Raw genomic sequence first — 27,817 nt, 5'->3', positions numbered from 1 at the left:
CTGCCTGCCTCTGCCTCCCGAGTGCTGGGATTAAAGGCGTGCGCCACCACGCCTGGCGAAAATACTTAACATAGAAAGGACATAATGCAGTTTTATAGGCACAGAGTGTAGGCTCAGATTTGTGGACCTGAAGACTTTGAGACAAAATATGGATGGAAGACAGTTTAGATGTCAAGTTCCTAATTGACTGAAAGGTATTCTAGGATGACCAGAGACCTGCGTTTTTAACAACACTCTCTAGATGAGGTCCAATCTACAATGTGTGATCTGGGCATTGAACATAGAAACGGAGCACAGGATGAGCTGATTAGAGATGTCCTTGACTCTGAGTTTGCTTTCCAGAAGTACATGTTTCATAAGGCCCACCTCCTATCTCTAGCTCCTAGTGACATGCCCTGCCCCTGCATAAAAGTTTAATCCTGCCTGGCCTCTCTCTATCCTTGCGTCGACTTATTTATCTCTCTGCTGCCTGTCTGTATTTCAGCATCTTTTCTTCTCAGCTATACATTCTGGAATCTGTAGTTGGGCTGTTTGTAGCTCTATAGTAGAGTACTTGCTTAACAGGTACCTAGGAGTTTGATTTCATCACTGAGAAAAAAAAATCAGCTTCTACGCCCCTTTAGTTGTCTATCCTGTAATTTTATCTTTTCCTAAATGAACCGTGTCCTCTTTGGAAGTATGGACCTTGTATTACACCCTGTATATGCCCAGGACCTGGTACCACATAGGAATCGGTTTCATTTACATTTGAAAGCTTTCCTGAGAAAGGGATTTCAGTTTCTGAAGGGACTCAGTTTTTTTTGCCCTGTCTTTCTCCGGTGGAGCTGTCTGTCTGCCAAAAGATCAGCTAGAGAGCAGGATGAAGGAGTAATGATTTCATGCTGGAGCCGCTAGGTTTTTCTACAAAGGAGATGTTCCTAACCCTGGGATCGAAACTTTTCCCTTTCCAAGGTCTGCGACAGCAGGCCACGCCCCTATCTCCCCCATCCCCCTCTGGGCGGCGACTGCTCCCTGCCCCCGCGACAGCCGCTCCATCTAGTAGGCGGCTCTGCGTCGGCCAATCAGCGAGAGCATGTGCAAAAGGCACTAAAAGCCCTCCTCTCGTGGCGAGGCTTGTGCAAGATGGCTGCGGCAGTTCGGAGCGTGAAGGTAGACTGCTCTGTGCCTCTAACCTTTGTTTTTATGCAGGCTAGGACTGCGCGGGCAGGAACTAGAGAGGAGATATCGGTGCATGGAGAACGCGTGGTTTTGCGGTGGTTGGGCTCAATCGGTGAATAATCAATGTTCAACTACATCTGTGTGTGAGGGGTCACAGAAAAAAACCTTCCTGGGATGAGACACGCCCCCTCCTCCCAGGTTTCCTCGCTGAGGAGAGGAAGCACATTTAGGTCACTGACCGTCCCCGCTTCCTCTTCGCAGAACTCTAGAATTGGCAAATGAAAAGGTGGGGAGTGGTCTGGATAATAGCAGTTTACCTAATACCTCTTCACAGGGCTTGGTCGCGGTAGTAACTGGAGGAGCCTCGGGCCTTGGCCTAGCTACGGCCAAAAGACTGGTGGGACAAGGGGCCACAGCTGTACTTCTGGATGTACCTAACTCAGAGGGTGAAGCCCAAGCCAAGAAGTTAGGCGAAAGCTGCATATTTGCCCCAGCAAATGTGAGTCGTGACTCTCCTCGTTCACGAGGAAACTTGGGGGATTCCTTCCGTAAGAGTAGTGTCTGGGGTCGGTCAGATGGCTTAGTGGTTAAAGGCACAGGATGTCATCCATGACACCCCCGTTTGATCCCTGGGAACCACATGGTATAAGGAAAGATCCAACTCTGACCTCCACACGTGTGCCCTGGCAGGAACATTCCTGCACACACACACACACACACACACACACACACACCCCAGAAGGCGGAGGCGGGGGCGGGGGTGGGGCGGGGAACTCATTTCCACTCATTTCCTTTTAGCTTTTGACCGGTGTCTTGTGTACTGTGAGTGCCCTGCAGTAAGAAAGCTAAAGCCGGGCTCAGCACTATGGGGATGAGAGGATTGGACACACCAGGATTTCCTGGAGAAGATATGTTCAGTTGGAATGCATATCTTGCCCAGACATTTTACATTTATAGAGTTGAAAAACTTCAACTCAGCAGGAAGGGATTTTTTTTTAAAAGCTAGGTCATGTTCCTGTTATTTTCAGAACTGATGGTATTGGAGTACAGCTTGGTGGCAGAGTTCTTGCCTAGCATGTGGGAGGCACCTACCTGGGTTTAGTCATCAGTACTTGCAAAAGAGAAAAAAAACAAAAGTGTTTATAGTGCCCTAATCTGTATCAACTGAGAATAACCTGAGGCATATGAATCAAGAGAATACAGATTGGGAAATGTTTTGCAACACTCTTCTATAGAACCTACCATTTCCCCTTTCATCTTCATTTGTTTTATTACAACTCTTTCTTGCCCCCCCCCCTTTTGCTCACACAGTTCTGTTCCCACCCAAGGTCTGGGTCTGCCCTCCTCTCCAGGTTTAGTGGTGTGTGTATGGTAGGAAAGAAATACCTCTCCTTCATCTCTTCCTGTCTAGGTGACCTCTGAGAAGGAGGTACAAGCAGCTTTGACTCTAGCAAAAGAAAAGTTTGGCCGTATAGATGTGGCTGTCAACTGTGCAGGTATTGCAGTGGCCATTAAGACATACCACCAAAAGAAGAACAAGATCCATACTTTGGAGGACTTCCAGCGGGTTATCAATGTAAGGCCTTGGCAGATCTCCACGGGGAGGATAAGGGGTGTGTGGCAGTGGGTATTCCCAAAGCGTGTAAGGAAACAAAAGGCAGCCTCTGTCCTAGATCCTACATCATGGTTCTACCATCCTCCAGGTGAATCTTATAGGCACTTTCAATGTGATCCGCCTGGTTACTGGGGTGATGGGCCAGAATGAACCAGACCAGGGAGGCCAACGTGGAGTTATCATTAACACTGCCAGTGTGGCTGCCTTTGAGGGCCAGGTATGTGAACGGAGGAGGGAAGCTCTTAGCTGAATGACTTTTGGGGGATCTCCCACATATGTTCTCCACTCTTTTTCCAGGTTGGACAAGCTGCATACTCTGCATCCAAAGGGGGCATAGTGGGCATGACACTGCCCATTGCTCGAGATCTGGCTCCTATAGGCATCCGTGTGGTAACAATTGCTCCAGGTAGACATTTCTCTTTCTTACCTTTTTGCTATACTAGGACTGGGTGGGACCTGTAGGCAGATGAGAGAAGGTGTCCACTCCCTAAATGTAGCAGCTTAGCACTAAAGTGAGGAAGAACCAAGTAACTGAAAAGAAGACTGAACCTCTGATTCTGGTACTCTTATCCAGGTTTGTTTGCCACACCACTGCTTACCACCCTTCCAGAGAAAGTGCAAAACTTCTTGGCCAGCCAGGTACCCTTCCCCAGCCGACTAGGTGACCCCGCTGAATATGCTCATCTGGTACAGACCGTAATCGAGAACCCATTCTTGAATGGAGAGGTCATCCGGCTGGATGGGGCCATTCGAATGCAGCCTTAAAGGGCCAAGGCAGGGGAAACACCGGCTCCTTTTCAGTTTGAAGGAAAGCTAACAGCCACTTTGTAACTCTGCTCCACTCACCCTCGGTGCCTAATAAATTCTCAAACTTCCAAGGTGTGTGCAGTTTTGTGTGCTAGGGGAACTGAGATGGGGAAGAGAGTAGAGTAAAGGCTCTGAGGTTGGATACATGAGAGATCCGGTGTGGAGTGTGAGAGGTGGTATCTCACACCTTTGGTGTACTCTTCTGACACATGGTTGAGTGTAGTGAACGACTTTATTACCTAGAGTAGACAGTGGAGGTTCGGCTTTAGTTCCCTCCTACTGGGTAGAAATTAGAAATAAGGATTTTTTGCATTTTTGTTGACTCCTGGCCACCTGTGAGAAGGAAGGTGACCATCCTGAGCTCAGCGGCTGCTGGTGTTGAACTGTAGGTAATAGTGCGCAGTAGGTTGATTGGTGTAGATGACCGAATTCAGATAATTTTGCCTGTGAAAATACAAAGGCCTCAGGTGATGTGTTTCCCTCTCCCTGGCCCTTGTCATTCCTCCCCACCTCCCCCCGGGGCTTCCTCCCCATTGCTACACCCTAGAACTCACTGAGCTTGCTGTTCCTTAGCTAGCTCCTTGTTGAAGGAGCCCAGTCCTCTTCGGAATTCTGCACACAGTTCCCTCTCCTGTTCTTCCAGCTCCAGAGCTGCTTCAGCCAACCGTTTGTTTTGGCTTCCCCACTCAGCTTCCACTAACTTTTCAGCATGGCGCTGTTCCTTTTTTTCTTGTCGCTGTGTTTCTTGAGTTTTTCTGATGGCAGCTCTCTGCTCTGCAGTCATCCCCTTCCAACAATAGGGCAGGACCCGGTGAGGAGCATTGGCTCTTTGGGCAACTTGAGGATTCTCAGTCAGCAGGTCACTGGTGACTTGTTTCTTGATGTCTGTGAGGTTGGCCTCCTGTTGCTGCTGCTGTTCACGGCGCTGCTGCAGGGCTTGCTTGGCTGCCTAGTAGGGACCCCCAAATGTAAACATTTGGGGGCCCAGCCTCAGGAAACTCTCTTGAAGGGATTGGAAAACTACAGCCCTACTCATCCAAGAGAGAAGAGAAAGACGTAGCATGGATTTTTACTGAGCCTACGGGCACGATGGAGGCAGAATAGCCAGGGAATTTCTCTGCACTTAGGAAAGCCTTATGCTGAGAGATCAGAGATGAAAGGTCAATAGCTGTTCTTAAAGCACCCTATATCTAGGGGTAGGGAGAGAGGGGACTTAGGCTTTAATAGGATCTTAGGTGGAAGGCTTGGGTAGATGAGAATGCTTGCACTGGTTTGAAATGGGATATAAGGAGAAAGATTCCCCAGGACTAAGGTCCCCCAGGACTTTGTTCAGGAATTGGGATGGGCTTAGTACACTGGCTGGTTCAGGACATACCTGGGCTTTGTTGGCATTGGCCATAGCAGTCCTCATAGCTGCTCGACAGGATTCTTCCAGTCTAGCCAGTTCAGCAGCCCGTGTGTCAGCGGCTAGGCGCAGTTGGTCACTGAGCAAAGCTACACAGAGAAATACAGGCAGGGTATTGGACTTGCCTATTCTAGTGCCCATTCATGCAGTAGTTATTTGTTCAACGTACTTTGTGTGTTTATATTTGAATGCCAAAGTTATAGTGATAAGGAAGGAGTACTCCTTGGGGTCAGGGGTGGGCAAAGCTTAGCAAATTGGGTGACAATGAAGCTCTGTCACCATTCAGTGGTATGGTCTTAAGTAAATAATGTCATTTCATTAAGTCTCAGTCATAAGGTTATTTTTTGGGTTCTAAGGATACCACAGAATTAGATACTATCCCAGACAACTCCCTGCCTAGTCCAGTGTAGTGGTGTATGCCAATAATTCCAGCTCTTGGGAGACAGAGGCAGGAAGATCAGAATTTCAAGGTTATCCTTGGTTACATAGCAAGTTAACAATCTTAATACCTTACACACACACACACACACACACACACACACACACACACACTAAACCTCCTTCTCTGGTAGGAGAGACCGATCCAATAATGAGACTACAACCTGGTAAGGCCAATGGCAGAGATGCATATAAGCATATTAAAGGTTTTGGGTGCTGAGGAAATCACATAGTGGTAGGAGTTTGTGCTTAGCATATAGGAAGTCCTAGATTCCATCCCCAGCACCAAAACTGAAGAGATGAAGACAGAGGAGGAGGAGGAGGGTGAAGAGGAGAAGGAAGAAGGGGGAGAGGAGGAGGACAACAACAATAACAACAACTATAAAAGTCAAAGTACAGTGATCAAGAAGAAAATGGCATGTCAGTCATGGCCACAGCATAAGCAAAGCTACTAAATTTCCCCCCCTTCAAGCCACACACTGGCTTCTTTGTTTTTAGGCCCTGTGAGACACTGGTGATTGGAAGGCAAAATGAGTAAAAAGACATGGCTCTTGCCCTGGAAAGGTTTTCTCTAGTGTAAAAGAAAGATGTGGCCAGACTGTATAAGAATAGTTGCTATTCTATGTGATGTAGATTATAATCCCTATTTTAAAATGAAGAAACTGAGCTGTCAAGATGGCATATGCCTGAAACCCCAGTATTCTAGAGGCTGAGGAAGAAGGATTGCTGAGTTCCAGCCCAGACTAGGTTGAATATAAACAGCAAGACCCTGTCTCATGAAATGAAGAAAAGAAGACATACGCAATTATAGAGAGGAACATTCATTTACCCAAAGCAGACAGTAAGTAGAACTGTAAAATGCTTTCCTCAAGGAAGTGCCAAGAAAGAAGTCAGGGAAGTTAGGGCTTGTACAGCCTGACCTTTCTGCCTCAGCTGTATGGGTAAAGTAAGTACCTTCTCACACAGTGCTGTATCCAGACTGGATGAACTCTCTGCTGTGCTACTTACCTGCTCGAGCCTCCTCTTCTCTGGCTGCCTGTTGCTCCTGTAGCTGTTTTTCCAGGTTGTATCTCATCTGTTCCTGCTGCATTCTCATGCGTGAGGCCCTCTCCGGGTCCTCTCCAAGGAAGTACTGCATGCTGGCTGGGCCAAGGTATGCATCATTCTCATAATAAGGGACCCGAAATTCCTGGAATTGGTCTGGATCCCAGAAGTCAAATTCATGTCCATTCTTGTATTGCTGCTGCCTTTGCTCCCGAAAATCCTGTACTCTCTTGGACAGCCGGTATGCTCGTTCTGCCTCTTCTTTCTCTAGCATCTGGGCTACCAGATCATAGTGCGCATGCTTGGTACCTAAGAGTGATTGACAGGGACATGAAGACACCTAGAACAGAGCCCAGTCAACCTCTGCTCCCAAGCCTCTTCCCAAGGTCATCTAGTATGTTTTATCACCCCTCAGAGCCTCAGGCTTTATTTGGAGGCAGAATTGCCCAACTTCAGGCCACTCTTTCTGATTTTGCCGAAGCCTTGAGTATTTACCATAAGCTATATCTTTGTTTCGCTCTATTGCCTCCCGAAACTTTCGTTCCTCCACTTGGTAGTTGAGGGCTTCCACATCCACCTGCATCTCAAAGAAAGGAGCTAAGTTAGAGTAGGGTCTGAGCATGTATATTGAATGCCCTAAAGGATGCTGTTTAGGAATGATCCTCTTCAGAGTCACCCTGTAACTCTTCAGGACCTACTGGATACAATTCTAACCCCTGAACGAAGCCTGTAAACACCTCTGTGGTCTAGCCACTGCTTCTCTGCCTTTATCTCTTTGTTCCCCTTTCCCTGCCTCCTCTCACAGTAGTGTAAGGAACTGTACTTCTAGTTCTCTGCGCATCTTAAGCTGTTTCAAACCCACAGCCTTTGCTCCAACTGGTTCCTCCCCTTGGAACAGTCTTTCATTCCACCCTTTCCCATATTTCAGTTTACCCTTCAAGACTTGCTCAGGAAACTTCTACCCTCATAATCTAGGGTCCACTGGCCATATTGTATTGATGTTAGCCTCACTATTATCTCCTCTACTAGGCTGTGAGCTGTTTGGGGGGAAGAAGCTAGGCCTTAGCTATCATGTATTCCCCACTGCCTACCATAATGCTTGGTCCAGGGTAGGTTCTGAGGAAATTCTTGCAACCAGAATCTCAGACTACTCAAACTTCAGTTTGCTCGTGGTCAGGTAATAAGCTCTGATTTTTTTTCAAAGTTGATATCTCAGTGCTTTATTTGGTCTCATTTTCCAGAGGAGGAAAAGATAGGTTATGTACCAAAAGCCATACATATATAATAGCAGACTGGCCTTTGAACACAAGTATGGTGTCTTTCCTAGATCCTTTTCCTACCCACCCACTCAGCAATTGTTTGTTTGTTTCTTTTCTTTTCTTTTCTTTTTTTTTTTTTCGGTTTTTTGAGACAGGGTTTTTCTGTTGTAGCCCTGGCTGTCCTGGAACTCACTCTGTAGACCAGGCTGGCCTCGAACTCAGAGATCCGCCTGCCTCTAACTTCCAAGTGCTGGGATTAAAGGTGTGCGCCACCACTGCATGCCTGGCAATTGTTTGTTTCTCTTTTTTCTTTTTCTTTCTTTCTTTTTTTTTTTTTTTTTTTTTTTGCCTTTAATCCTAGCACTTGGGAGGCAGAGACAGGTGGATTTCTGAGTTCAAGGCGGTCAGCCTGGTCTACAATTGTTTGTTTCTTAAAGCTATCAGTATTTTCCTTTTCATTATAATTCACTGAAAATATTTCAAAATAGTTTAAAAGGAAATACAGTTTAGTGAAAAAGAAACATTCCATCAGTCCCTATCCCTCACTTTGGTTCACAGTTGTGAAGGTTAATATTGACAACATGGTCTGGTAAGATGGTTTCTTGGGTAAAGTTCAGGCCTGACAACCAAGTTGGGTATCAGAGAGCCATATGGTAGTTGGAAGCTATCTTTTGCCCTATATAGTCATATATGCATACACTGTGGTCCCATATGCCCCTCCCAAATAAATAAAAAGATATATAAAATATTGTCGGCTTGGAAGCATCCAGAATCATTTAGGAGAGAAACCTTTGGACATGTCTATTTTAAGTGGGCAAACCTGCCCTAATTGTGGGCAGTACCATACCATGGACTAGTGTCCTGGACTGAATAGAAAGGAGAAAGTGAGTTGATCTCTGCTTGCTAACTGTGGGCGCAAATTGACCAGCCACCTCCAGCCCTTTTCCTCCAATAATGGACTATATGCTTAAACTGAACCAAAACAAACCCTCCCTTCCCAGTGTTTGTCAGGTATTTTATCACAGTAATAAGAAAAGCAACTAATATAACAATGTCGTATTTAGCCTTGCAGAAATACCCTAGCTTTATGTAGTATCAAATTTTCTTTACACCCTATTATGGCTCCACATTATTTCTTAAGAACCAGCTATAGTCCAAGAACTGACCAGAGGAGAGCTAGCTGTCACCCCATCATCTCTCTTCACTGTCCTGCCTCTCTTCCTAAGCCCTGTCCAGGCATATGAGATTGGTCCTCCAGCTCCTGCCTTTCCAGTTCTAGGGCATGCTTGAGTCCAGAAGGGTTATAATGCATTGCTACATTCCTTTCAAGGCATAAGGGGCAAGTAATCCCAGCCTTGTAAAGTTACCCATTACTCACTCACCCCCATGACTCGGTTCCGCACATTGAAGAATCGGCTTTGGCGTTCCTTTTCACGATTTCTTCTAGCTTCAATGGCTGCCAGCTCCTTGGGATCTGATACAAGGTCTAATTTATACATCTGGAGCAACGAGAGGTAGAATGGCTCTTTAATGCTGACATTGTCCTTGACTATACCATACCTTCATTTCTTTCTCTAACATCTCACTAGCTATGATCCTGGTTTTACTTTCTGATGTTTTATATCTTGATTTTACTTTATGACCTTTCATTATCTGTGTCTTCAATCTCTGCTGTCATCACACTAAGTCAAGCTTCGGTCTAACGTCAGACAATATTCCCGGAATCCCTGATGGCCTTTGTTAATCCATGTTAAAATTCTCTGAAAGCAAGTCTCACTATTGCACTCCTTAAGTTAAAGTGTTTGTGAGCAGAGTATAACAGACTGCAGAACACTCACCCCTAAATGGGACCTCTATATCACACCCCCTCTTCAAGTCTCAGTAATCATTGTACAAGGGGTGGAAAGACTTAAGAGTCAGGGGTGGTGGGTGAATTCAGAAAAATAGTGTCTTCTGCACATACCAGGGGAAGCTGCATGTCTGAATTCACAGAGATTTTGTTAGCATGCATAAACCTGTGTAAGCTCGAGCCAGACTATCCCAGCATGCAAAACGGAAGGGGGTATGAGCCCCCAGCCCTAGTGAAAGAGCTGTTGGCAACAGACAGCTGCTGGGAGGGGAGAACCTACTCTTTTTATTTATTTGTTTGTTTGTTTCTTTCTTTCTTTAAGACAAGGTTTCTCTGTGTAGCCCTGCTGTCCTGGAACTCACTCTGTAGACCCAGAAGGCTGGCAATGAATTCAGAGTTTGCCTGCCTTTGCCTGGATTAAAGGTGTGTACTAGGCTCTGCAAGCCCACTCTTGAGTTGACCAGGTTCCAGCAGAAGGCCACAAATCAATATGTTGTCAGCACAAATTAGACTTGATGGGTGAAAAAAATTAAGAGCATAGAAAGTTGGGTGGGCAGGGAAAGGGGGCTGCGTCTGAGAAGAGTTGGAAACAGGGTGACAATGATCAAAACACAAAGAACGAAGAAAATCAAAATCAAAATCTTCATAAACAACTTTAAAGTAAATGTCTTCCAAGTGTTTAAAAGACCAGAAAACTTTAAAAATGTTATTCATGGATCCTTATGTATATAGTAGATAAATATTACAGAAAGAACAATAGATTTTGCATTGTGGGGAGTAGTTTGAAAAGAGACAAGACACCCCAGTGGGACCAATAATTTCTATATGTTGAGGGTTTTTTTTTTTTTCTGACAGGATTTCACTGTATCACCCAGGGTTGTTTGAAGTTGTAATACTTTACCAGTCTTTAAGGACTAAGATTACACCTATCTTAACTTGGGGAGTTGGTTTGTTGGTTTCTGTTTTATCAGGCTTCCAAACTTAGATATGGGCTACATATTGTTCCTTGTTTATGTCAACTATTTCAGCTACAAAATGGTTAGTGGAAGTTATAGCTATAGAAAGAAGTGGAGAATGTCAAGAGAGGCCAGTGTGCCTGGAGTACTATAACCAAGAGATAGTGGCATGAGACAAATTGAAAAGGTGTGTAAGGACTGGCTCTTCGAAGCCTATAGTAATGGGCCTGGAGTGTGGTAAAGTGTAAAGTGCTTGCTAGCATCCATGAAGCCCTGGGTGTAATCCACAGTACCATGTAAACCTGAATCGAGTAGTGCATGCCTATAATCTCAGTACTTGGGGGAGGTGGAGGCAGGAAGATCACAAGTTCAAGGTCCTCTTCAACTACAGAGTAAGAACCAGTCTCAAGAAAAGTGTATCAAGGGCAGGTGAAATGGCTCAGTGGGTAAAGGTACTTGTTAACAAGCCTGATGATCTGAGTTTGTTCCCTGGTCCCACATGATAGAAAGAGAACCAACTCCTACAAGTTGTCCTCTGACTTCCACATGTACATACCCATGCCCCCCCCCACTAACTAAAATGTAATAAGTTTGCTTTTAAACCGTCTCCAAAAAAGACCCTGGTATGAGTTTGAATTTCAATGTAATGAGAGGTTAGTGGAGGATTTCAAGGAGGTAAGACTAGAGAAATATAAGGTTTATGTTTGTAACCTGCTCCCCCCAACATGTCAAAACTGGGCTTCCCAAAATATGAATGCATATGGGGCTGATTATCTTACTAGATAATAAGTAATAAAATAAAGGGAAAATAGTATTTCAGAAAAGAAAGCTGCTTGTTTGTGTGATGAATGGGCAATAGGAAACAATGTGCAGGAAGCTAGAAGGCCAATGTGGAGACCACTTAAGTTAACCAAAAAAATAAGGATAGTGGCTTTGAGTAGGGCTCTTTTAAAGGCGGTGGACAGGAGAAATGGCTCATCATTAAAGCTTAGACTCACACCTAAACGCCCCCCTCCACACACAAAAAGAATGAGGTGAGGCTGTGTTAAAGACTGTTTCCAGGGCTGGGGGTAATGGCTCAGTGGGTAAGTGCTTGCTAGCAAGCCTGAGGATCTGAGTTCAGATCCCTAGTCCACTGAGACCCATTTTGGTATTCTGCTTTCCAGAGCTGTATGAAAGCAAGTTTTTATTGGTTTATTAAGTTTGGGATTTTTTTATTATGATATGAAACTAATATAGCTTCTCAGCCAGTATTTATTGCAAGATGAACTTAGCTTATCTATAGCCATCAGCCCTCTGTAACTATTGAATAGTCAAGTGAGATACAATGGGGTGAAATAAAATACAATATTCAAATCACACAGGGGTCAGGGAGATGGCTTAGTGGGGAAAGGTGCTTGCCACCAGGCCTGGTGAGTTCCATCCCTTGGATGCACATGATAGAAGGAGAGAACCTTTGTTCCACATGGTGAAAGAGAACTGACCCTTGTAAGTTCTCTGACTGCTACACACACACACTCACGTAATAAAAACAAAAAAAAAAAAACCTAAAACAGTGGTGGTAACCTCTGTGTGTGCACGCATATACACTTACACCGCAGTGTACTTGTGGAGGTCTTGCAAAAGTTAGCTTTCTCCTTCCACTATGTGGAATCCAGTAATCAAACTCAAGTCAGGCCTGGCTGCAAATGCCTTTACCTGATAAGCCATCTTATCAGTCCATAATTACTGACTTCAATAGATTTTCCTTTATTGTTAATGAGATCTCACACCTTTTCACGTGGTCAACCGTTTTGTTTATTGCTTTGTGTAATGCCTACTCATCTTGTGTTCATTTTAGGGATGTTTTGTATACAAAATGTTTACTTTTCACAGATATATTAAATAAAGTTATACATATCTGTTGGGTACTTTGTTTCAATGCATACATATTTTATGTAGCATTCAAATTAGGGTAAATCTATCTCCTTAAACATTTTTATTTTTTTTTCCAAGACAGGGTTCCTGTCTGTAGTCCTAGAGCTTTCTCTGTAGACCAGGCTAGCCTTGAACCCAGAGATTTGTCTGCGTCTGCCTCCAGTGCTGGGATTAAATGTGTGCTCCATCATGGCCCAGTAAGTGTTCCTATCCACTGAGCCCTCTTCTAGCCCTCATTTCACATCCTAATGATGAATTTTGGTAAACTTAAATTTAGTCATATGTGCCCATCTTTTTCTTTGAAAGAAGCGTTTCTAGTAATTGAAGAAATTTCTTAAAAGGTATGATGGCTCAAACCCATAATCCCAGCAGTTGGGAGGCTGATGTAGGAGGACTTAAAAATTGGAGGCCAATTTTGACTAAATAGTAAGTTACAGGCCATCATGTTTCAAAAAAATCATGGGTGTTCCCAGAAAAAAATGAATTATTAAATAAAAATCTCAATGCTAAGTTATTGGTAAGGGAGGTTCCCAGAGGAGCCTAACACATAGGCTACTGCTGCTTTCTCTTGGTTGTTCACCATAATTAGATGCTAAGAGCCTAGTGCTAACAACATCACACACTTAGCTGCTGAGAATAGAGAAATCTGGGACTAACAAGGCAATTTCACCCATGCTGACAAGCTTTCAGAGTTCCAGGTGCAAGTCAAGTCACTAGGGTAGAAAAGACATCTTACCCAGCAGTGGACCCTGCATGCTATAATACCAACCTTCCAGGTAAGATGTGCCCACTGGTGTATTAATGGCATGACTATTATAGGGTGTAACCAACCACTCTCTGATTAGATTTGAGACCTGGTTCTGGTCCACAAAAGGGAATTCATGCCTGCTACTATAAATCTGGTCAAACGTCCATGTCTGGGCAGGTCATAGGCCCTAGGGGGAGAACCTACTAGCACTGTTTTTCTAAATGGTCATTTCTGTCAACCTGCCCTCTAAATATCTGTATTTATATTCATAGTTTAGTGCTGCTCTCCAAGGAGCTTCTTTTTTCTCTAGGTAAGTTTATGCAGAAACTCACAACGCTCAAACTGTTGAGAATAAGTGACTAGAATGAGTGCTTAGCCCTAAATGAGATGTGTATCACCACTACTCCAAAGTTTAGGGTCCGTTATGCTACAAGGACTGGACAGAATGGAAAGAGCTGGAGGATGGAGAGCAGTACTGGGAAATGCTGTCTTTTAGACACAACAGAGCTATGCACTCGTGAATTCACAGCAGCAGTGGTCACCTGCAAGAGACCTGTACAAGACCTGTAAAAGAGCAAGCCAGTGAACCTTCCAGCATGGATGGGTGAGGAGCTCATGAGGCTCCTTTCCAGTTGCAGAGCTATTAGAAGTAGAATTGCTGAGGAATTGTCAATTTTCTTGCAGGCGCATAGTATGCACATGTGGGTAGGACCAAGTGGACTCTGAATCACAAAAATGTGTGGGATACGATGGGGCTTTAGAGGACAGATGTTGATATGAGGGTGGATATGACCCATATTCATTGGTACATATATGAAAGTATATAATAAAAATAAAAAACTGGCCAGGTGTGGTGGCACACGCCTTTAATCCCAGCACTTGGGAGGCAGAGGCAGGTGAATCTCTTGAGTTTGAGGCCAGTCTGGTTTACAAAGTGAGTTCCAGGACAGTTAGGACAATGCAGAGACCCTGCTTCCCCCCCCTGAAAAAAGAATAAAAATATTAAAACCAAACCAACCAAACTACAACAAACAGTAAAACAACCTCTCCATATTCTAAATTTATAAAGATACTCTCCTATATATTCCACAATTCCTAAAGATTTGCCTTTATCATTTGTTTTGAATCCATTTGAAACTGGATTTTGTATATATTTAGAGATAGGGCTCCAATTTAATTTTCTCCCAAGCTACATTTAATCTTTGAAAATTAAATAGTAACTTTTAAAAATGTATGTGAGATTTCTGGCCTCTGATGATTTTATTCCCTCATGTTGCCTGTGACTAGTTTCCCAAAAGAGCTTCATTCTGGCTTCCATATCAGATTCTATCAACTGAGCTTTCTCACCTCCCTAGACTCTTTAGGATTCTTCCCAGCTTTTAGACATTATTTAAAAATAGTTACAGGAATAGGACTAGAGAGATGGCATGGTGGTTAAGAATACTTCCAGTTCTTTCAGAGTTCTTTGAGTACTTGTGTTAGGTGGCTCACAACTACCTGTAACTCCAGCTCCAAGGGATCTGATGCCTAATGTCTGTGGCTTGTGCACACATTTGATCATGCTTGCACTTGCACACAGTTACAAAGCCGGGCAGTGGTGGCACACACTTCTGATCCCAGCACTTGGGAAGCAGAGGCAGGTGGATCTCTGAGTTCGAGGCCAGCCTGGTCTACAGAGTTCCAGGACAGTCAGAGCTAGATGGAGAAACTTTTGAAAAAATAAAAAATAAAAGGAGATACCCAGGAATAGCTGTGGAAACCACCAGACTCTTTCCATATCTAACTGAAAATGGCACTAACCCCGGCCTATAAAGACAATCTGTTGTCACAATAGGGGGATGATTCAGTAGACATCCTGGACTGCTAAGATCATGACTATAAGGCGATAGAAGGGGAATGAAAGGATGAAGAAAAAGGGGCTGGAAAAGAAATGGAGAAGGGCAGGGTATAAAGGAGAGAGAGAGGGATAGAGAGAGGAGAGAGGAAGAGAGGAGAGAAAGAGGGAGGGAGGAGAGAGAGGAAAGAGGGAGGGAGGAGAGAGAGGGAGAGGGAAGGAGGGGAGAGAGAGAGGAGGGAGAGGGAGAGAGAGAGGGGAGGGGAGGGGAGGGGGAGAGGGAGAGAGAGGGGGGGAGAGAGAGGAGAAAGGGAGAGAAAGGGAGGGAGAGAGGAGAGAAAGAGGGAGGGAGGGAGGGAGGGAGGGAGGGAGGGAGAGGGAGAGAGAGAGAGAGGTGAAGCAGTGGAAATGGGGGAAACTTGATGTAACAGAGGGAAAAGGACAGAGCTGGAGCGAAAGAGGGAGGGAGGAGGAGAGAGAGAGGGAGAGGGAAGGAGGGGAGAGAGAGGGGAGGGGAGGAGAGGGGGAGGGGGAGGGGGAGAGGGAGAGAGAGAGGAGAGGGGGAGAGAGAAGAGAGGAAGAGAAAGGGAGGGAGAGAGGAGAGAACGAGGGAGGGAGGAGAGAAAGAGACAGAGGGGAAGCGGTGGAAATGGGGGAAACTTGATGTAACAGGGAGGGAAAAGGACAGAGCTGGAGCACTGGCTTAAGGACCCGGACTTCTAGTGTCACACAAGATACCTTTCTCAGTACAGAATTCCAGTTTTGAAGCTTGAAAATGGATTGGACCCAAGTTGACTCTTGGATTTACAACGGCAGTCTTTAAATTCTGCTTGGAGAAATAAGAGAGAAGCAGACGATAGGGGCAGTATTTCAGAACACAGCCTTTCCCAACTTGTATCTCTGTTTTCTAGGGGATACTCTCATCGTCCTCACACTCTAAGCTCACCTCACCTAAGTCCTCCCTTTGATCCCTCTTGCATCCCAAACTGCCCACCCTTCGGAGGGCGCCTTCCCATTCCCGACTGAATCCTTGGCTGAAGCGCTTCTCCTCGTCTCCCCCCTTGCTGGCTAGACTACAAACCCCAGCCGAGCTTCTGCCTCCCACTCGCTCTGGCAGAACCTTGAAGTGACTTCTTTCCCAGCAAGCGTGAGCTCAGATCCCGCCTGCCTGCTCTGATTTCCCCCGAAGTGATCAGAGCACTAACGCTTCCCCGTCCTAGTTGGCGGCCACTTCAACAGTTGCTGGGTAACTACGTAGAGGGGCGGGGCCTAAGCGCCCAGCGCGTGCTCCAGCCCGGCAACAATTCAACAAAAGCGCTATTTCAGGCGGAAGTGACCGTTTCTGGTCCCGGAAACAGGAAATCGTGATTGGCTTGGACTTATTATCGCGAGGCTTACTGTACACCCGGCTTGCACTGCGCTATTTCCCGCGCGGGCTAACCTCGGTTTCCAGGAGTAAGGCGCGGCCTTTCCTACGCCGGTGCCGCTGTCATGGGTTTCCTGAAACTGATTGAGATCGAGAACTTTAAATCGTACAAGGGTCGACAGATTATCGGACCATTTCAGAGGTTCACCGCCATCATTGGACCCAATGGCTCTGGTGAGATTAAAACCGGCTGTGGCCCTGCGCGTGTCCCGGTCCGGTTCCCCCTGCTTGTCTGCAAAGTAGTACAACCTACCCCCCATGCAACCTGAGACATCGTAAACCCTAAAATGTTCCTTGATCCTCTTGGTGGGGCTTGGACCTGAACTTGCTTTCCCTTTTGGCATACACTGAATTCGAGCCTCTTCCCAACTGTCAGTTGGCGGAGATCGGCACAGACCCCTCTGGCCCGAATGGTATGGGCCGAACCACGCGTCGCCCCGCCCACTACCCCTCCCGCCAAAAGAGGCGTTCCCGAAATTTGCTGCCAGTTGTTTGGCCTGCGGCTTCCTTCCGGTCTGCTTTGTTCCACCTTCCTAATCTTGTTTGACACCTCTGGGAAAATTTGGGAACCGTAACTCTGCTTTGGCGTCCAATCCCAAGCTGTGTACTTTGTGCTCTATTCAGCCCTCCCCGCACCTCCCGGTGGAACGCTCCACTCCGATTCCTTTTTTTCCCCCTCCTCTCTGCTGTGGCACTTTTGAATTTCTGACCCAGCGTTCCGCTCAGCAGTGTGGGATTGCGACGACCCCCACCCCTCCGCATGCCCCCCACACGCCTAAGAGATTGTTGCTTTGATTTGCCCTTTTCCTACCAGGAAACCGTAAATAAGCCTGAATTTGTTCGCTTGCCAAATTGGTGGAGGGTTTTGGGTTTTATCAGTTAAGTTTATGCGGGGAGAGCAAATCCGAGATCCGGGGAAAGGAGAAGCAGCAAAGTACAAAATAAGATAACACTTAGGCTGTTATAAGTGTTTTGTAGAAAAGGGGTTAGGCTGATAAGTTAGAGTGACTTTGGTAGTAAGTAACCCTACTTTTTCATACTTAAGCCTACTATTTCATATCTTAGTTTTTGCTGTATAGCTCGTGATTTCCTCTCACCCATCTCTAGAAGTGTTCGTTATGAATCTTTGCTGTGTTCCTCCACTCCAGAGATATTCTAGTTTACTCATTTTCTAGCCTGCTAGGCCACCCTTACCTTGAAGTAGCTCAAGTACCTTCACTGTGGACTCTTGCTTGCGGTTTTGTTCTCTGTCTAGAGCATTGTTTCCTAACACTAGCTTGTTAGCCACACACTTTCTCTGTGCGGTTGGTCCTGTGCATTGTAGAATTTTTAGCTGTATTCCTGGCTTCTGTCCACTAAATGACAGCACCTCCACTCCCCTGAAATGCCCATCAAAAATGTGTTCGGACAATGTCAGAGTTTGGAGTGCGGGTGGGGGTGGTAATGACGGGTTACTTACTTCCCCTACTATGGTTTAAGAACCACTGGCCTAGAGGGTTGATGCTTTGAGTTCCACTAAATTTCTTAGGATTTTGGTGTTGTGACTCTTGTAGAAAATGCTTGGTTGTACCACTTGTTGAAATCCAGTTCTCTCAGCATTGTTAGAATGAAAAATCCAGCTGTTTGGAACAGGCCTGGGTTCTTACCTCTCTGTTTTTTTTTTTTTTTGGGGGGGGGTGGTGTTTCCAGACAGGGCTTCTCTGTGTAGTCTTGACTGTTCTGGAACTTCCTCTGTAGACCAAGGTGGCCTCCATCCCACAGGATCCACTTGCCTCTGCCTCCCTAGTGCTGGGATTAAAGGTGTGTGCCACCACTGTCCCACCTTTTGTTTGTTTGTTTGTTTTTGGAGATAATTTCCTATGGCCTCAAACTCTTAAATCCTCTTGCCCCTACCTCCCAAGTGCTAGATTTATAGCTGTGTTTTACCACACCTGCTTTCTGCCTCTGCATACCCTTCAAAGCTTGGCACCATGAAGCATTTTTTGATCTCTGATTCCCACTTCGTAAATTTATTTTTGGTCACACATTTATGGTACATTTTTTTTCATCTTCATCACTAGTGCATGAGTCTTCTCAAGATGCCATTCCTTGAGATGTTTTATTGGTATATAGTTATAGTTAGCATTTGCATTAGAAAAATGTTTCCAACACTTAATGACTATAGAAAAAGAGGCTTGTAGTTGTGAGATGTGATCCTTGAAAATCAAGGGAGAAGCCCAAAGATGGGAAATTGGTGGTTACAAGACTAGTTCCAGTTTATGTGATTTACTAGTTCTGCTGCAGCTAGAGAGAGAGTTGACTCCAGATTGAATACTGATAGATGTGCCACTTATTGAGCACCAAGTAGATCTTGGTTTTTGTTGTTCGTTTGTTTTTAAGATAGGATCTCATATCCCAGCCTGGTTTCAAATCTGACTTTCTGATCTTCCTGCCTCCATCTTCAGAGTGCTGGAATTACAAGTGTGTACTTCCACACCTGATTTACTTGAGAGTTTGGGTTTGAGCTGAAGGTCTTGTGCATGCCTGGTAAGCACACACTCAGCTGGGTCAAGTCCCCAGACCCACAAGGTTTATTTTTTTAAGGTTTTAACAAACGAGTAGCAGAATGAAGGACAGTGGGCTTGAAGCCTGATGATCCACGGAGACTGTTTTGTCATCCTGTCAGTTGAAGTAAAGGACTCGCTGACAGTTTTAACTTAAGGAATGACTAGGTTTGTTCCGCTTTAAAGCAGAGGAAATACCTGTTTCCTAAGGCTTTTGGATAAGCTAAATTGGGTAATTAATGTGAACCTGACTCACAAACTTGCATGAATCATGTGAGGCAGTATTCTTAAGAAGGTAGCTGATTATGCATTGGTATTTTAGCAAGTATTAAAGAGCCCAGGGTGCTGTCAGACAAAAGAGAAGGCTGAGGATATAGCTTTGTCTGTAAGGTGCTTGCCACATGGGCATGAAGACCTGAGTTCGGATATTCAGCGCCCACTTTAAAAGCTGGGTGTGGTGGTATATACCCATAACCCAGCACTGAGGAGGTGGACACAGGAGGATGCCTGGGGCTTGCTGATTAGTCAATGTAGTCAAGTTGGTGAGCTTCCAGGCCAACAGATCCTGTCTCAAAAAGAAGGTGGGCAGTTATCAAAGCAAGATACTCAGCATCAATCTCACAAAGAAGCTGCCTATATTAAAAATAGTATGCCAGTGCTATAATCTTGATAACAAATGTTAAAAGTTCGAGAATTGGTACTTGCTAGTTGTGATGGTACTAGTGTGGCTGATGGAAGAAGATTGCTATGAATTCTAGGCCAACCTGGACAGCATAATGAGGACCAGAGCTGCATAGCAGAAAAAATCAAAACCTTAGTACTGGTTTTGTTACTCAGTTTGTTTTCTTGTTAAATTTCTTCTTTTTTTTTTTTTGCGGGATGTGGGGTTGGTTTTTCAAGACAGGGTTTCTCTGTAGCCCTGGCTGTCCTGGAACTCACTTTGTAGGCCAGGCTGGCCTCGAACTCAGAAATCCACCTGCCTCTGCCTCCCAAGTGCTGGGATTAAAGGCGTGCGCCACCACACCAGGTACTTGTTAAATTTCTTTTTTTTTTTTAAAGATTTATTTATTTATTATATGTAAGTACACTGTAGCTGTCTTCAGACACTCCAGAAGAGGGCGCCAGATCTCATTACAGGTGGTTGTGAGCCACCATGTGGTTGCTGGGATTTGAACTCTGGACCTTCGGAAGAGCAGTCGGGTGCTCTTACCCACTGAGCCATCTCACCAGCCCCACTTGTTAAATTTCTTTTCCTCCTTGTTTGATCAAGTGAGTGAACAAGTGACTTCAAAAAGTACAAAAAGTTTTCCAAGTATGTGACTCAGGAGTATACTAAGTTTCCACTTTTTAATTATTTTAAAAATTACTCTGTGTGTGTGTGTCAGAAGTTGGTGTTAGGTGTTTTTTTTGTTTGTTTTTGTTTTTATAACTCTACCTTATTTATTTGTTTATTTCAAGACAGGTTTTTTTTTTTTGTTTTGTTTTGTTTTGTTTTTTATGTAGCCCTGGCTGTCTTGGAACTCACTCTGTAGAGCAGGCTGGCCTCGAACTCAGAGTTCTGCCTGCCTCTGCCTCTTAAGTGCTAGGACCGAAGGTGTGCACCATCAGTCTGGCAGCTCCAGCTTATTTTTTGAGATAGGAGGTCTTACCGGCTTAAAGTTCTCCAACTGGGCTGGCTATATTGGCTAACCAGCAAGCCCCAAGCATCCTCCTGTCCCCACTTCCCCAGTGCACCACCACACCTAGCTTTTAAGTGGCACTAAGTCCAAACTCAGGTATTCATGCTTGTATGACAAGCTTAGTGCATGCAATGAGGTCAGAGAACAACTTGGCAGGAATGAGTTCTCCCCTTCTTCTATGTGGATCCTAGGAATCACACTCAGGTTATCAGGCTTGGTAGCAAGTACCGTAATCTGCAGAGCTATCTCACCAGCCTGTTCATAGGTTTTCTTATTCTTTTGCTTCTCCCCAAGTTTTGTATTAGCTGAGCTCTAGTATAGCCAGCCAGTCAGTCTGTCTGTCCATCCATCTCTCTCTCTCTCTTTCATGTGTGTTTAACCATTTGAAAATAAATCGAAGACATTTCACCTTTAAGTGCTTCAGCATTCATATAAAATCATTCCATCTTACCACTATTAATTTTCTCTTGTCAACATTTAGCTTGTTTTTTTTCAAGTTTCTATACTTGCTCAGTTTATCTAATATATATTCAAGTTTCCCTAATTGCTTTGCAAAATGTCCATGTTTTCTTGGTGGGGGCTGGGAGGCAGGAGTCCAATCAGAGTTATGTTCTCAACTTAGGTGGTGTGTCACACACTAGTAATTCTAGCAATTGGAGGCAAGATGCTTGTGAATGGGAAGCCAGTCTGGACTATGTGGATGTTTTCCTTCTAAAAATAAATAACCTGTAATAATAACATCCATGTTCTATTTGCATATATCTCAGTACTGTTCTACATTCATTTTAAACATTGCCTTTACTTAGCAATGGCGATGGGACCTGGGGCCTTGTGTATGCTTCTGAAGTTCTGCCTCTTAGCTAAATTCCTGGTACAGATAGTGAGGGTTTGTTTGTTTGTTTGTTTGTTTGTTTAAAGAGCAGGCCATTTGTATTATAGAACATTTCACAGTCTTGTTTTATTTTGGCTCATTATAAAGCTAAGGGTGGCCTTGAACTCTTTAAAGAAAAATTTAATGTGTATGTGTCTTGCCTGCATGTATGTCTGTGCACCATGTGTTTGCCTGGTGCTGTTGGAGGCCTGAAGAGGATGTCTTATCCCTTGAAACTGGAGTTTCAGACAGGTGTCTGCTATCATGTAGGTACTAGATCCAAACCTGGTACTCTGAAGAGCAGCTAGTACTCTTAACCATTGAGCTATCTCTCCCAGTTCCAATCTTAAACTCTTAATCCTTCTGTTTCAGTCTCCTGAGTGCTGGGTTAAAGTTAGGAACATGCTGCCACACTGGTTTCCATATAGTCTTTCCAGCCTTTTGAAGTGTTTTACCACTACACTCAGCTCCACAGTTTATTTTTATCTTATGATTTCCTTGTGTTGTTTACCAGGTTGGTTTAGTTGCTATGTATTTCCTAGAAATTGAAGTGTGGTTCTAATGGCTTACTTAGATTCAGGTTAAATTTTTTTTTTTGGCAAGATATTTTATAGCCAATGTTGTATGCTTCATATTATATTATAAGGAACATGCCCTTTTAAAGGCATTGTGTTTACCAACCTGTTTTAAGTGTACTGTTTTAATAGTGTTAAAGGTATTCACGCCGGGCGTGGTGGCGCACGCCTTTAATCCCAGCACTCGGGAGGCAGAGGCAGGCGGATTTCTGAGTTCGAGGCCAGCCTGGTCTACAAAGTGAGCTCCAGGACAGCCAGGGCTATACAGAGAAACCCTGTCTCAAAAAAACCAAAAAAAAAAAAAAAAAAAAAAAAAAAAGGTATTCACATTTTTGTGCAAAAAAATTCTAGGCTCTTCTGTCTTGGAACACTAAAATTTTACAGTTACTTAAAAAGCAACTAATTTCCTTCTCTGTCCAGCCTGCTTTTATTTTTTTGAATTTACAGGGTAAAAATAATATTTGTCAGTGTTATCATAGTAAAGGTTGTAGAAGAATCCATTCAATGAATACCTGTTTCTTTATATGGGGTTTTAGTTTATGGTTACTATAAGTGATAACTGCAAAGGAACTATTTTTCCTAAGCCACTGACCCAATCTTCTGACAACAGATTTTATTTTCTCTCTTGTATTATATTAGTCCAAGCTCTAAGTGATTAGACCATGTTTCTACTCTCAATATGCCCTTTATTTCTTTTCCTCTTCCCTTCTTTCTAATGTTCCCTCTTCTGCTTTGACTCCTTTTCTCTTAGGTAAGTCAAATCTCATGGATGCCATCAGCTTTGTGCTTGGTGAAAAGACCAGCAACCTGAGGGTAAAGACCCTGCGGGACCTGATACATGGAGCACCTGTGGGCAAGCCGGCTGCCAACCGAGCCTTTGTCAGCATGGTCTACTCGGAGGAGGGTGCTGAGGACCGGACCTTTGCTCGAGTCATTGTAGGTAAGTGAGGCTCAGAAGGCTCCTTGGGTCCAATGAAGCAGATAGACTAGTTGTCAGGATAGGAGGAATACCTGATCCTTGTTGACTCATTTGTTGCCTTGTAGGGGGCTCTTCTGAATACAAGATCAACAACAAAGTTGTCCAGCTACATGAATACAGTGAAGAGTTAGAGAAGTTGGGCATTCTCATCAAAGCTCGTAACTTCCTCGTCTTCCAGGTGAGATACATACATTTTTTAAAGACGATCTCACTGTGTAGTCCCTGGCTGCTCTGGAACTTATATGTAGCTTAGGCTAGCCTTGAACTCAGAAAAGTCTACCTGCCTCTGCTTCCTGAGTGATAGGATTAAAGGTATGCACTGCCGTGCTCAGCAAATTACTTTCATCTTTATTTTTATACACTATTTGCATCATTTCCACAGTCCCTCTCCCCACTTCAATTCCTATATTTCCCTTACCATCTCCTCAGGAAGAGATCAGGATATATGATCTCTTCTATATATTTTACCAAGATTTTTGTTTATTTTTATTTTATATATCTTAGTGTTTTGCTTCTATGTATGTATGAATGGGCACCACATGTGTGTCTGATGCCAGACTAGAAGGCAGCATCAGACCCCCTGAAACTGGAGTTACAGATGGTTGTCAGCTACCATTTAAGTGGTGGGAACTAAGTCAGAGTCCTCTGCAAGAGCAGCATGTACTTATAACCATTGAGCCATCTCTACAGGCCCAATATTTGTTTTGTTTGTTTACTCACACACCTCTGTTGAGTCCAGTTTTGTATTGGTCCTTATTTGTATGTGTTTAGGGCTGAGGTCTTCGTGAGGGGTGGGGAGCACATGGTTCACCCTCTCTTAGTAACCATCAGTGACCTTTTGAAAGTTTCCTCCATCCATATTGGTATGTCCATTGGTGTAGTCTTCACATATCTTGTGCTGAGAGCCATATTATTGAGAATTCTTGGGAACACCATCTTTGTCCAGGCCAGAAGAAACGATCATACAGCAGTCATCCTGGCCCTCGGGCTCCAATAATCTTTCTGTCCCCTCTCCAGAAATGTTGACTGAATCATGATGTAGGGGCTGTGTTATAGATGATGCATTTGGGGCTAGGCATTCTTACTTATTTTCTGCATTTTGACCAGTTGTCGATCTGTTTTCTTTCTGCTGGAAGACAAGAAGACGTTTCTTCAATGAGATGTGAAACTTGTACTTATCTGTGGTTATATGGAGAAATATTTAGAAGGGCATTGCAAACTATATTAATTTAGTAATATGATAGAAGAAGTAGGTTATCTTCTGTGGACTTTTTTTAAAGACAGGATTTCACTGTGTAGTCCTGGCTGGCTAGATGTGCCTGCTTCTGCCTCCTGAGTCCAGGAATTAAAGGCATGTGCCACCATGCCCAGACTGTGGGCATTTTGAAAAGATGATTTTATGGTTATGAGTGTTTTACTTGTTTTTTTTTTTTGTTTTTGTTTTTTTTGTTTTTTTTGAGACAGGGTTTCTCTGTATATCTCTGGCTGTCCTGGAACTCACTTTGTAGACCAGGCTGGCCTCGAACTCAGAAATCCACCTGCCTCTGCCTCCCAAGTGCTGGGATTAAAGGCGTGCGCCACCACCGCCCGGCTCGAGTGTTTTACTTGTATATATGTGTGTGCACCAGTGCATGCGATATCTATGGAAGCCAGAAAAGGATGTTGGATCCTCTGGGACTAGAGTTGTGAACTACCATGTGGGTGGTGGGAATTGAACCTGGATCCTCTGGAACAAAGAGCTGCTAGTGCTCTTAACTGGTTGTTTTTTTTTGTTTGTTTGTTTGTTTGTTTGTTTTGTTTTTTTTTTTTGTTTAGTTTTTTTATTAGATATTTTCTTCATTTACATTTCAAATGCTATCCCAAAAGTCCCCCATACCCCCCCCCCCACTCCCGTACCCACACACTCCCACTTCTTGGTCCTGGTGTTCCCCTGTACTGAAGCATATAAAGTTTGCACGACTAATGGGCTTCTCTTTCCACTGATGGCTGACTAGGTCATCTGATACATATGCAGCTAGAGACACGAGCTCTGGGGTACTGGTTAGTTCATATTGTTGTTCCACCTATAGGGTTGCAGACTCCTTCAGCTCCTTGGGTACTTTCTTTAGCTCCTCCATTGGGGGGCCTGTGTTCCATCCAATAGCTGACTGGTGCTCTTAGCTGTTGAGCCACCTATTCAGCCCTCTTGAGTGTTTAAAAATCATTATTGGCTATTTGCTGTTTGTTGATGTTGCCTGTCCCAACTAGAGCTGCTTTATCTCCAAGTTAATGTGTCTTCCTTAGACTAATGTGTAGCAGCACATGCTTTAGTGGGCTTCCCAGTTCCATTCTGGCCCCTTCCTATTTCTCCCCTCAGCTGGGTTAGTCTAATAAAGACACAAATCTTTTTTTTTTTCCTGTCTTTTCATAAAGCAGTTCAGTGGTTCCTTCTTGTCTAAGGATGATTGTTCTTAAATTGTTGTTGCTAGACCAGCAGTATTAATACCATATGAGGATATGTTCCAAATGTGTATTCTTGGGCCCCATTCCAGATTATGAGCTGAAGAGAGACTCTGTGGTGGGGTGCAGTTTGTGTTATAGCGAGCTCTTAAGGCTATTGTGATGCTACCTGAAGTTTGAAAACAGTTGATTTAGAATGAACAAGCAAATTTGCAAGCCTATTGTTCCTAAAACACTATTGTTCCATTCTCTCCTGCCTTAGTAGCTTTGTCTGCCATTAGTCTGTTCCTCAGTTTCCTACTCTAGTCCAATTCAACTACCACCTGTAGTTCTCAGATTCGTTTGCTGTCTTTGGCATGCCGGCCTTTGCTTGTTCATTTCCCATTTGTGGAATTGTCAAATAACCATTTCTGTCATTGTTTTACGCATCCCTCCCCCCCTCACCTCACTCTCTCACACACACACTTGAGGTGGTAGAGATTAAACCCAGTGTCTCTCATATGCTATCCCCAGTCTGTTGTCCTTTTTTCTTGTTTAGTTTTCCCATATGTTCCAAAGTCAGCTGTACCTGTATAAAACCTTCCCAAATAGAACTCCCTACCTGTTTCTTGCATCTCATACTTGAATTTTCTGGGCTGCTTTAGTGATTGTACACAATATACCATTGTTACCTTTGTGTTCGTCTCTTTGTGCTCAGAGACAGAAAATGTGCCATTAAAGCCCAATATGGCTGACCTGGTGGCAGAGGCCCATACCCCACAACTAAAGCAAGAAGATTGTAAGTTCAAAGTTTGTTTGGGCTACAGAGGAAGTTCAAGCCCTGTGTAGACAACTTATCAAGATTCTCTGAAAATAAGAAAAGTAAAGGAAGAGAAGAGAATGCAGTTCAGTGGTGGAGTACATACTGACTTTCAGTTCTCTGTACTTAAACTCTTTCCTGCCCACAAAAACCCCTTGAAATGTGGCACTAGTTGAGGAAAGGAGGACCTGTAAACTTTTGAATTGGGCAGGGTGAATTGAGCTATTAGAGGGCTAAATGGGGCAGTGTTTTGACCTTTATCAGGGTGCAGTGGAATCCATTGCCATGAAGAACCCCAAGGAGAGGACAGCTCTGTTTGAAGAAATTAGTCGCTCTGGGGAACTTGCACAGGAGTATGACAAGCGAAAGAAAGAAATGGTGAAGGCTGAAGAAGACACACAGTTTAATTATCATCGCAAGAAAAATATTGCAGCTGAACGAAAGGAGGCCAAACAAGAAAAGGAAGAGGTTGGTGGCCTGGCTGCCCCTTAGATCTGAGGGACCAAGATAAAGGCAGTGCCTTACTGATACACCCTGTCCCCACTCTTGTTTGCTTAGGCGGACCGCTACCAGCGCCTGAAGGATGAGGTAGTACGGGCACAGGTACAGCTGCAGCTCTTTAAACTCTACCACAACGAAGTGGAGATTGAGAAGCTCAACAAGGAACTGGCCTCGAAGAACAAGGAAATTGAGAAGGACAAGAAGCGGATGGACAAGGTAGAGGATGAGCTGAAGGAGAAGAAGAAAGAGCTGGGAAAAATGATGCGGGAACAGCAGCAGATTGAGAAGGAGATCAAGTAAGAGGCATGCCCAGACCTGTAGCTTGTTTAAAACTAAGCAGCTGTTGCTGTTCTCTTGGGATCCTCTGAGCCTAGAGTCTACTATTGTACTAATTTGTTTATCTTCCCTTTGACCAGGCACATTTCTTGACTTTCAATTAATACTGTAGAATATTCAAGCTTGGGGCAGTAAGGTAGCTCAGCCTTGACATAGCTCATCTGTTAAAAGTGCTTGAGACCAAGTCTAGTGACTTGAGTTAAATTACTGGGATCCAATATGGTGGAAAGAGAGAGCTGAGTCCCACAAGTTGTCCTCCAATTTCTGCATGCACTAACTAGTTGTGTGTGTGTGTGTGTGTGTGTGTGTGTGTGCGTGCGCGCGCACACATGCCAGTGCATGTGTGATACAAATAAATGAACAAAAAAAGATCTGGGCTCATAGTTGACAATTTAGCAAGTTCAGCTATTGGGTGACCAAAAGGTCTATCCTAGAAGAGAAGCGCTGTTTCTCTTAAGCTTAAAGGACAGGAATTTGAATATCAGAAGTAGGTAACTCATTGGGGGGAGTTTTTATTGAGAGACCTGTTGTAGGGTTTGCTTTCAACATTATGGGATAGTGTTTTGACTTTTATCAGGATGCAGTGGAATCTGTTGCCATGAAGAACACCAAAGAGTTGTAAGGGTTGAAAAGGGGGTG

General features: G+C 44.2%; 3 protein-coding genes across 3 annotated transcripts in view; 2 read left to right on the top strand and 1 right to left on the bottom strand.

Moving 5' to 3' along the window:
- The first annotated feature begins 1,047 nt into the window (after nt 1-1,047).
- On the top strand, nt 1,048-3,651 carry Hsd17b10 (hydroxysteroid 17-beta dehydrogenase 10). The gene is made up of 6 exons (XM_021153346.3): nt 1,048-1,149; nt 1,493-1,657; nt 2,570-2,734; nt 2,862-2,990; nt 3,071-3,179; nt 3,348-3,651. Exons 1-6 carry the CDS (start codon nt 1,123-1,125, stop codon nt 3,536-3,538), a joined length of 786 nt encoding a protein of 261 aa, XP_021009005.1. The 5' UTR covers nt 1,048-1,122; the 3' UTR covers nt 3,539-3,651.
- Nucleotides 3,652-3,798: 147 nt separating this feature from the next.
- On the bottom strand, nt 3,799-16,261 carry Ribc1 (RIB43A domain with coiled-coils 1). Its single transcript, XM_021153578.2, has 8 exons — nt 16,151-16,261; nt 15,769-15,856; nt 9,109-9,225; nt 6,963-7,044; nt 6,432-6,776; nt 4,956-5,074; nt 4,135-4,529; nt 3,799-4,024 (listed from the first exon to the last, which is right to left on the bottom strand). The coding sequence occupies exons 3-8, from the start codon at nt 9,223-9,225 to the stop codon at nt 3,943-3,945; spliced, it is 1,140 nt and encodes a 379-aa protein (XP_021009237.1). The 5' UTR covers nt 15,769-15,856; nt 16,151-16,261; the 3' UTR covers nt 3,799-3,942.
- Nucleotides 16,262-16,425: 164 nt separating this feature from the next.
- The window catches only part of Smc1a (structural maintenance of chromosomes 1A), a 43,143-nt gene continuing 31,751 nt past the window's right edge, over nt 16,426-27,817 (top strand). The window contains exons 1-5 of the mRNA XM_021153232.2: nt 16,426-16,630; nt 22,876-23,064; nt 23,169-23,281; nt 26,606-26,809; nt 26,900-27,138. Of these exons, the coding sequence (XP_021008891.1) occupies nt 16,522-16,630; nt 22,876-23,064; nt 23,169-23,281; nt 26,606-26,809; nt 26,900-27,138 (854 nt within the window). The 5' untranslated portion in view covers nt 16,426-16,521. The remainder of the gene's footprint in view (nt 16,631-22,875; nt 23,065-23,168; nt 23,282-26,605; nt 26,810-26,899; nt 27,139-27,817) is intronic.

Source organism: Mus caroli, unplaced genomic scaffold (assembly GCF_978045245.1).
Source record: "Mus caroli unplaced genomic scaffold, Mus_caroli_1 scaffold_5, whole genome shotgun sequence".
NCBI lineage: Eukaryota > Metazoa > Chordata > Mammalia > Rodentia > Muridae > Mus > Mus caroli.
The sequence above is the reverse complement of the archived record's forward strand: the minus strand, read 5'-3'. Positions and strand labels throughout refer to the sequence as shown.